The following is a 10,397-nucleotide window of genomic DNA, read 5'->3' as shown; positions in this document are numbered from 1 at the left end:
AGAGTTAGAACCCTTGGAACAGGGTGAGTATCCTCTTGTAGAGGAGAAGTAGAACCCTTGGAACAGGGTGAGAGATCGCGGTTTTATCAGTTTCGAATATGAGGGAATGCATCTCAATGTACGCCTGATAATTTTGGAACTCTTGGAACAATGTTGAGCTGGATGTAAGCATCGTCTGTTGGTAGCTATAGGTATCTGCATCATCACTATGAAGGAGCCAGGATTGCTCCCTGAGACGGAGTTGTCATCATCTCGGGTGTTTTCGGCTGACTGCCGGGGCTGGGATCTGTAGAAGGGGGGGGGAGAAGAAGCGGGGTTTGACATGCGGGCACTACGTGGAGGAAACAGATCTTGAGCACGCATACATCTAGAGAAAGGTCTACGGTATTTGAGTCGGAAAAATCGTCTTCCTTATATTTCGAATTAATTTTAACAACCCCCGAGTTTAATTAATAATTATTTTGATTTAGATGAAGCTACAAGATCCACTGTTCATATTGCAGCTAAACAATCCAAGGTTAGACTGGGGTTTTCTAAAGAAAAGATTAATAAATTCATGATTAAAAGTAAAAAGAAAATAATACCTGAAAATGAATATTGTTGATTAGATAAAAGTTCTAAACTGTACAAAGTGCTCTAAAGAGGCTGGAAACTTTATTTCAAATGACTCGTTCTTGGCTTTGTCTGATTAAGTTTTGATTAGATATCCATGATTTTGTTTTTAAGAAATGCCTATTTTTACCTGTTGTTTCACTACAAAAATTACTTGAGCATTATTTGCATCAGAAACAATGAATAAATTATCAAATCAAACACTGGATATGTCAAAAAAAACAACGGCGTCTTCCACATCATTGATCATATTTAAAATTTAAGGGTGCAGTTGTGAATCGGGCATGTCCTTCTTAAAACAGAGGGCCACCCAATATTCCGAGGACAGTCTCTTTAAGAGAAAATTTTGTTTATTTTCAGACAGCAGCATCAAATCAGAGTCAAGGGAACAGGAACTTGAATCAGGAATACAGGTAATATATGGTTACATACAGTAACAACCAGAAAACATTGGAATATGGAACACAGACAAAAATACATTCTACAATTTTCTGGTTCTCACTGTATATATATTCATTAATAATATTTTATATTCATTTCTAAAATGGTTAATTAAAAAAATTGATCGTACTAAATTAAACTATCTTATCTTATCTGAATGAAACAATTAACTTGAAAAAGAAAGATTTAAAGAAAAACAAGAAAGTAATTGTTTACAGTCTAATAATAAAGAATTAAACTGACAAAAGAAAATTTCTCAACTTTCCCGAATAGAAATAATAAAAAACGATAAGCTGGAGAAAAACGTAAAAAAACACTGTTTTGACAGAAGTTTAAGAAAATTAATTTGAGTTTAATGGAATTTGAAATTTCTTAGAATCCTATTTAGCTATATCAACAAACCAATCAAAATGATTTTTATTAAGAGGGTTTACAGAAGAAAACTACTCTACTGATAGTTCTGGGTTTCAAAATCAGCAACAGCAAAAGCAGCTTCTTCAACTTCAGCAGCATCAGGAGCAAATGCAGGAAAAGCAGCAATTACAGAAACAGCAGCTGCACCAACAGAAGCAACTAGAGATAAAGAAGCAGCAAGAGCTTCAATTGGAGCAACACAAGTACCAACAAGAGCTCAGTAGTAAGAAAAAGACATCTTTAGAAAAAATTGGTAAATATTTGATCATAAACAAAAAATATCGACATCAGTTTAACTATTTTATGTACAATGTCAAGAGTTGACGCGAGATATTATGAGATTGAGGCGGGATTTTATGAGATTGAGGTGGGATATTATGAGACCAAAGCGGAGTTTTATGAGATTTAGGCTGGGTTTTATGAGACTGAGGCGGGATTTTATGAGATTGAATCGGATGAGATTGCGGTGGGATTTTGAATTCATGTACAATTGTGTTCCAAGAGCAGCGAGGGACATAATTAACCAGGATCTCGACCTCACAAGATAAAGTATAAAAATCTCAACTCAACCCTTGACCAGATACATAGGGCCGGAGTTACAATCCCATTTGTACACATCAATATTCAATATATTTGTACACATCAATATTCAATATATTTGTACACATCAATATTCAATAGGTTTAAAATATCAAAATATAAATCGACGATAGATTATACAGATGGGATCATCAGGGTTTAAACCCGGGACAAAAAGTGTACCCACTTTATTGTCCTGGGAACATAAAGTGGGTTTGGATGAAGAAGGTAAATTATGTGGTCACTAGGGATATAAAATATTTTCCTTTTAGATGAGTGTGCACCGCCCCGCCCCCCCTCCACCAGGGATAGATCAACAAGATTCAGATATATTCACCAAACCATCAAAAGGACTGATCATGGTAAGTTTTTCTTTTACTTTAGAAAGTTGAAGAAATTTCCCAAGATGAATGTTTGTTTATATTTTACTTTATTTCAATTTTTATTCGAAATAGAATGCTGTTTTTGAGAATTAAAAAGAAACTTGTAAAAAGAGTCGTTATTTTTTTCGAATTTAGAAAAAAAAATAAAAATATTTAGTGGTGAAGCAAATCCTACAAATATAATAACTGAACTAAGCCGGATTCGGTAATTATCAAGGATGTCTTTTCATCCATGATCTTATTGTAGTTCCGGAAAGCTAGTGAAAAAAACTTTTTGGCTTGATGGGACTGTTGGCAAATTTTCAAAAAGATTGTTCACATTTTTGATTGAATATTTGAATTTTTACTTTATTCAAAGATGGCGGCTCAGGACTTGCACGAGGAAGTTTGCAATTGGTCGAGTAAAGATAACAATATTATTGCCGCTGCCAAAAAAATGGCGCTGCTGATGGCACGTCTCAGTCAGCTAGTCCAGGTGATTTTTGTGATTAACCAAAATCGGAACTTTTACATATGTGTGAAACGGTGCTATACAATAATCTTGATAATCACTATTGACATTCTTGACATGTATTCTTTACCATACAGTATCGACATTCTTTAGATACATTCTGTACCATACACTATCGACATTCTTTAGATACATTCTGTACCATACACTATTTAAATTCTTTACATACATTCTCTACATACATTCTTTACCAAACACTGTTGACATACACTAAATATATTCTTTAAATATATGCTTTACCATACACTAATACCATTCTTTACATACATTCTGTACCATACACTGTTGACATTCTTTACATACAGTTTTTACATACACTAATGACATTCCTAATATATGTAAGCGATTTATTTTAGTGATATTTCTGACATTCACTAGTGACATCATTTATATAAACTACTGGTTTCTTGACAAGTAAAAGTGACATTTCTGACATTAGTGACAATCTTGCCATTCAGCAGTAACATTCTTGATATTCAGTAGTGACATTTCTGATATGCACTAGTGACAATCTTGCCATTCAGTAGTGACATTCTTGATATTCAGTAGTGACATTCTTGATATTCAGTAGTGACAGTCTTGACATTCAGTAGTGCCATTCTTGATATTCAGTAATGAAATTTTTGACATTTAGTAGTGCCATTCTTGATATTCAGTAGTACCATTCTTGACATTCAGTAGTGCCATTCTTGATATTCAGTAGTACCATTCTTGACATTCAGTAGTGCCATTCTTGATATTCAGTAGTACCATTCTTGACATTCAGTAGTGCCATTCTTGACATTCACCATTCTTGACATTCAGTAGTGCCATTCTTGACATTTAGTAGTGCCATTCTTGACATTCAGTATTGACATTCTTGACATTCAGTAGTGACATTCTTGAAATTCAGTAGTGACATTCTTGACATTCAGTAGCGACATTCTTGACATTCAGTAGTGACATTCTTGACATTCAGTAGTGACATTCTTGATATTTAGAAATGACATTCTTGACAGACACCATTAGAGACATTCTTTACAGTAGATTTAAAAAAAATTTAGAACACATAATTTATAAAAACGTGAGCAGATTCTATGTTTCTGATGAAGATAGATTAATTTAAGTATTTTTAATACTTAAACATAGTCCCTCCTGTTTCTAAAATAATTTTCTTTAAACTTGAAAACAACATTGTAGAGAATTAAAAAGAAAGCAGTATATACTATATAGGTCGTTATTTTGTTTTCTTTCAAACTAAAAATAACAAGTAGGAGAGAAGAAAAAACAATAAGATTTAGTCAAAGAAAATAGAATATATATTAGAGTGGAATTTACTCGAAAAAAGTGTAAAACGGCCATTTTGTTGTACTGTTTCCATACTGCAGGTGTACTTCACATATCTGTGCTATATAACCTTTTGGACCCTGGAATATCATTTTATAGAAAGGTTTTCTTGAAAATTATTTGATTTTATCTGAACCAATTCTCTGATAGCCTGTCACGTACATGTGGATAGAAATCAATCTAAAATGTTTTTTTTTCAAACAGGAAAATTATTTGGGAATGAGAATCTTCAATTCAAAAATTTTTCTTCAACTAAATGTTTTGAAAGTAAAATCTAAAATTAATATTAAAATAAAACCAAATTATGAAATTGGCTGGTTTTATAATTGACCAATGATCATTTCACATAGACTCTTTGCCTTTCACTTTACAAACGATGATTTTCCGTTATAACTATAAATCAAATGATGTTTTTTATTCACCTAATTCATTTTATAAAGTTTATTTAACAGCTTTAAAAAATTCGAACTTGAAATGAATAGTCTAGGGAACATACTGTATTAATGTACTCTACTGCATATCATTTGTGAACATTTACATAAATTGTACACTTTGAACTCCCTTTAGGCTGAAAGGGACTGACAAAATTCATACCGAGGGATTGTCCAAATTCCACTCTAATATATATTCTATTCTCTTTGGATTTAGTGGTGTAAGAAAATTCCAGAGTCCAAAGCTAAAGCACGAAAAATTACGGCTTAAATGTTAAGTTTTAACTTAAATGTCGCTTGCGACTTAAATTAAACCTTAACTTTAAGCTTTAGCTTAAATATCAATCAATCATGATTCTCAGCAAAATGTTGCCACATTTGCGTATTCAAATAAGTAGAAGTAATCATTAATTTATGAAGAATAACTAAAACATACAAAATTAAGTGATTAAGGAGAAAATATTTAAAAACTACCAAAAAATGAGGTTGTGGGAATATCTCCCCCCAATTCTAAAAAACTTAAAAATAGTAATAAACGGAAAAGGAAAGGAAAGGAAAGGAAAAGGAAAGTTACATATTTATTGTTTATATTATATTTAATATAACCCATTTTAATAATTTAATTTATATGTGTCTGGGATTAATCAATTTAACCCTAGCTGAGTTAGTTAGAACTTTTATGCTATAACTTAAATTCTTTAGTTTTAGCTTGAGAATAATACCGGATTTGATAATATTTAAACCTCATCCAAAATTTCTTTATCCCTTACTAAGTTTCTCAAAATTACCAATTCGCAAATTCCTTGTATTAAGATTAAGTAAAGCAATTATGAGTCTTTGCTACAAATTGACATTTTCTAATCCCTATTTTTTTGCAACCTCATGGTGTAAACATTTGATATTTCTAACTTGGCTTATCTGATCTAGTAATATTCATAGTTTGAAGTATCTAAGGTCTTCGACATTGGTTGCACAGCTATTTTTAGGGATTAGAAAATCATGGTTTTTGGTGAACACTCAATTACTGATTTAATTTCAAAATATAAACGTAAAAACAGATGGAATTTATCAATTATCCAGTTAATAATCTTTCTTGTAGGAGGAAGGGAGCAGTAAGAAAGAACTAATCAACGTTGCTGTCCAGGTGGCACAGGTATTATATCCAAATATCCTATATACTCATATACAGATATCCTGTATCCTATATTCGGATATCCTGTATCATATATTCAGATATCCTGTACCCTTTATTCATATATCCTGTATAGAACTTTATATCCAGATGTCCTGTATACTCATATCCAGATATTCTGTATACAAATGTCCAGATATACTGTATGCTTATATACAGATATTCTGTATCCAGATATCCTGTATAGGTTTTCCTATCCACTTAACCTGAATATTCATAACCATATATCCTCTTATACTAATACCCAGATATCCTGTATATACCTTTATATCCAAAAATCCTGTATATACCTTTATATCCAAAAATCCTGTATTGTATATATTTTCTATCCAGTTGCTTTCTGCTCTCAGAAGGTTACGGATCTCTCCCCACAGTAGCTCCCGGCTTCACAGCTTGAAAGAGCACTGCGTAGAGTTGCTGATTACTTATCCTACAGGATATACCTTTTATATCCAATTATCCTTTTATACCCTTATACGGTCATATCCAAATATCCTAAATACTACTATCCTAGGTTTCTGATGAAGTAACTGCTCTAGCTTCTACTCTGGCATATCACTGTATGGACAGGAGAATGAAAACAGTAAGACAATTTTTAAATTTGGAAAAGCTAAGATTTTCTTGAACACTTGATCTCGATATTCACTGTGAATTTGAGGATCAATTCTTAAAACCTCAGTCAATTCTATCCCTGCAGAATATGATCCCTTTAGGATATAGAAGAGGAATTATATTAATCCGTACCTAGGTCTGTATAAGATGGAGATACACACATTCACAGCCCAAAAATTCTGACTTCTGGAAATTTAAAACAACGGAACTGTTTATTGCCCCAGACTCTTAAATTTGAAGCTAGATGTCGTAGACCTCTGATATTTCAAAATTTATATTCTGCCCGTTCAAATAGTTAAAGTTTGAAATATCAAAGATTTACACCATCAGGCTGCAAAGGTATTGGAAAATCGGAAAGTTAGAGTTTGGGGTGAATAATAGATTTCTTTATTTTGAACGGAATAAACAGTTAAAAAGGCGCAACTTGTGTATTACACCTTTTTTCATTTTATAAGTAATAATTTGTTTTTTTTTTCTAATTTGAAGATGATCAAAGAAGTTGAGTCTTTGCCACAAACTCTAATTTTCTAATTCCTTTATCTTTGTAACCCAATGTCATACACCTTTGATATTTCAAACTATGAAGTAAGTTAAATCAAATAATCTAAATTTGAAATATCAAAGGTATTTGTTAATTAATTTTAATTGTTTCAGGACCGAGGATAATAATAATTTTATCGAAATGTATTTTTTCCAAGTTTGATTGAAATTGCTTTAAATCTTTTCATTTTTTTCTAAAAATTGATTTACTTTTGTTTTCAGAATCTTCTACAAGCTTGTGAGAGAATACCTACAATAGGAACACAGTTAAAGATCCTCTCTACCGTCAAAGCTACAATGCTCGGCTCGCAAAGTAAATATATTTTTTATTTTTATTTTTATAAAAATACGTATTTTCTTTTGTCCTTACCGACCGTACTTCTTCCTTCAAAGCTTTAACCCTATAAAGACTGGGGGGGGGGGGTTTGAATCTATGTATAGCCTGGGGGGGCGTCTGGTGCCCCCCCCCCCCTAGAAAAAGGCCTTAGAGAATAGGTAAAGGGTTGAAATGCATGTTCATAGCCCAATTTTTCAAGGCCAGCTCATAGAAAAAATAGACGTATAACTTTAATAGTTTGAGCGCTAGGGAGGGTTGAAAAAAATGCCTAAAAAAGGGTAAAAAAAACAATTTTAAACAAATCTTAAAGTGTGACACATGTTTCAACATGCATTTTTCAAGGGCTTTTCAAAAATATAGCTTTTAGATCTGTAGCTTTGGTCTCAAAAAATGTATGGGCTATTTTAGATTTTTTTTCACAGACTGGACTTTTTTCCGCCCTGTACCCTATCATCTAAATTCAAGAAAAAAATTTTAAACAAAAAATCCTTTAAATTACTATTCATTAAAAGTCACAAAATTTCACGGTGATAGTGTCAAAAATGAGAGAACCTTTCTTTTTTCAATTTTGGACTTAAAACAAAACTGTCATCAAAATCCTTTAGGGAAATTAAAAATTAAAAAAACATTCCCTAATGTAACAAGAATTAATACAACCTTTCGGAACAAACAGTTTAGTAGTGTTAACGTTCATTGAACACAAAAGATATAGGAAAGGAATGTATTTGTCCTGTAATAATCCGTGTTTTTTCATATCTCTTGCAACAACATGTTTCTCTTTTTAACCACAATTTTAGAAATAATTGGGTATATCTATCATTTAAACTCTAATGAATAGTTTATATCATAATAACATGAGATCCCCCATTTTGACGCTGAGTATGTATTTTTCCCCCTGCATTTTGTTTATTAATAGATCGAGATAATAATAATAAAGCCGTCGTAAATTGAGCTTTTTAAAAATCTGACAGGTTTAAAACCATCCCTGCTGGGACATATCAGCACTAACAAGGGGTTTGGAAACCAGAAAACCATCCCTGCTGGGACATATCAGCCCTAACAAGGGGTTTGGAAACCAGAAAACCATCCCTGCTGGGACATATTAGCACTAACTAGGGGTTTGGAAACCAGAAAACCATCCCTGCTGGGACATATCAGCACTAACAAGGGGTTTGCAAACCAGAAAACCATCCCTGCTGGGACATATCAGCTTTAACAAGGGGTTTGAAAACCAGAAAACCATCCCTGCTGGGACATATCAGCACTAACAAGGGGTTTGGAAACCAGAAAACCATCCCTGCTGGGACATATCAGCACTAACAAGGGGTTTGGAAACCAGAAAACCATCCCTGCTGGGACATATTAGCACTAACAAGGGGTTTGGAAACCAGAAAACCATCCCTGCTGGGACATATCAGCACTAACAAGGGGTTTGGAAACCAGAAAACCATCCCTGCTGGGACATCAAGGGGTTTGGAAACCAGAAAACCATCCCTGCTGGGACATATTAGCACTAACAAGGGGTTTGGAAACCAGAAAACCATCCCTGCTGGGACATATATATATCAGCACTAACAAGGGGTTTGCAAACCAGAAAACCATCCCTGCTGGGAAATATCAGCACTAACAAGGGGTTTGGAAACCAGAAAACCATCCCTGCTGGGACATATCAGCACTAACAAAGGGTTTGGAAACCAGAAAAAGTCACATAAAACAAAAGAAGTAAAGACATGATTGCATTTATATTTGAATCTAGGAAAAAATTACGTGAACGACTACATATATATATATTTTTAAAATAAGAAATCAAACAAAAAAGTATCAAATAGTAAATTCAAATAATTTAACCAGTTTAAATGGGTTCAAACGGCTCCCTAAGATTAAACCAAGATGGATTTAATTATTTGTATTATAAAAGTTTTATTACTGTATTCATACACACAAAGACATGAACTCATATATTAATAGCGTAATTTAAAGGAATTAAGTTTTTTGTAACAAACTCTATTTTTTAATCGTTTTATCTTTTCGATAATCTAAGTTTGAAAAATCAAAGGTTTACACCATCAGCTTGCAAAAAAACAGGGTATTCGAAAATTTGAGTTTGTGGCAAAGGCTCAATTTCTGTGTGTAGCTAGATAATCCCAAAAATTGTGATATTAAGAGTATTTTGAAGTATTATAAGTAAATCATTAGTTCATTCAATAAAACAATTTAAAAAAATATAAAACTAGATTCTTATTATTTCTCCAGGTAAGAACGAGGATACCGAGGCTACGGAGATGTTGGTTGGGAACGCCCAGAACCTGATGCTCTCCGTCAAGCAGACCGTGATGGCAGCAGAGGCCGCCAGCATCAAGATCAGGACGGATGCAGGGATCAAGGTTGTCTGGGTCCGTCAGCAACCCTGGTATCAGTACTAGGATATCAGTACTAGGATATCAGTACTAGGATATCAGTACTAGGATATCAGCACTAGGATATCAGTACTAGGATATCAGTACTAGAATATCAGTACTAGGATACCAGCGCTAGGATATCAGTACTAGGATATCAGTTCTAGGATGTCAGTTCTAGGATGTCAGTTCTAGGATATCAGTACTAGAATATTAGTGCTAGGATATCAGTACTAGGATATCAGTACTAGGATACCAGTACTAGGATACCAGTTCTAGGATACTAGAACTAGGATATCAGTGCTAGTTTATCAGTTTTTACTTCTCATAATTTTTCAATACTAAACATTCTTGAAAGTGCAGCACAGTACAGTAAAGTACAGTACAATACAGTACAGTAAAGTACAGTACAGTTCAGTACAGTAATGTAGAACAGAACCCTAAGCATAAAAATGCATAAAGGGGATGGTGGAGTTGGCACATTTGATGTAGGGGGGGGGGCCCTGCCTTCATTTTTGGTTCAAATCTTCCAATTTTTTGGGTGCACGCCTAATTAGTGATCGAAATTCATAAAATAAAATCAAATTGAATTTTAATGACCTCTAATGACCTCTAATGACCTC

General features: G+C 33.3%; 1 protein-coding gene across 2 annotated transcripts in view; it reads left to right on the top strand.

The window, feature by feature from the left end:
* The window catches only part of LOC111697050 (vinculin), a 13,311-nt gene extending 3,076 nt beyond the window's left edge, over positions 1 to 10,235 (top strand). The window contains exons 1-7 of one of the 2 annotated variants that reach the window (XM_023466922.1): positions 1,631 to 1,720; positions 2,319 to 2,408; positions 2,788 to 2,904; positions 5,797 to 5,850; positions 6,404 to 6,472; positions 7,264 to 7,354; positions 9,632 to 10,235. In XM_023466922.1, the coding sequence (XP_023322690.1) occupies positions 2,319 to 2,408; positions 2,788 to 2,904; positions 5,797 to 5,850; positions 6,404 to 6,472; positions 7,264 to 7,354; positions 9,632 to 9,801 (591 nt within the window). In that variant the 5' untranslated portion in view covers positions 1,631 to 1,720 and the 3' untranslated portion in view covers positions 9,802 to 10,235. Of the gene's footprint in view, positions 1 to 470; positions 518 to 972; positions 1,026 to 1,478; positions 1,721 to 2,318; positions 2,409 to 2,787; positions 2,905 to 5,796; positions 5,851 to 6,403; positions 6,473 to 7,263; positions 7,355 to 9,631 lie in introns of those variants that run through there. The other variant, XM_023466921.1, reaches the window with a different exon arrangement.
* Positions 10,236 to 10,397: the final 162 nt, after the last annotated feature.

This window comes from Eurytemora carolleeae, unplaced genomic scaffold, assembly GCF_000591075.1.
Source record: "Eurytemora carolleeae unplaced genomic scaffold, Eaff_2.0 scaffold274, whole genome shotgun sequence".
In the NCBI taxonomy this organism is placed as follows: domain Eukaryota; kingdom Metazoa; phylum Arthropoda; class Copepoda; order Calanoida; family Temoridae; genus Eurytemora; species Eurytemora carolleeae.
This window is presented reverse-complemented; position numbering and strand designations above follow the sequence as displayed.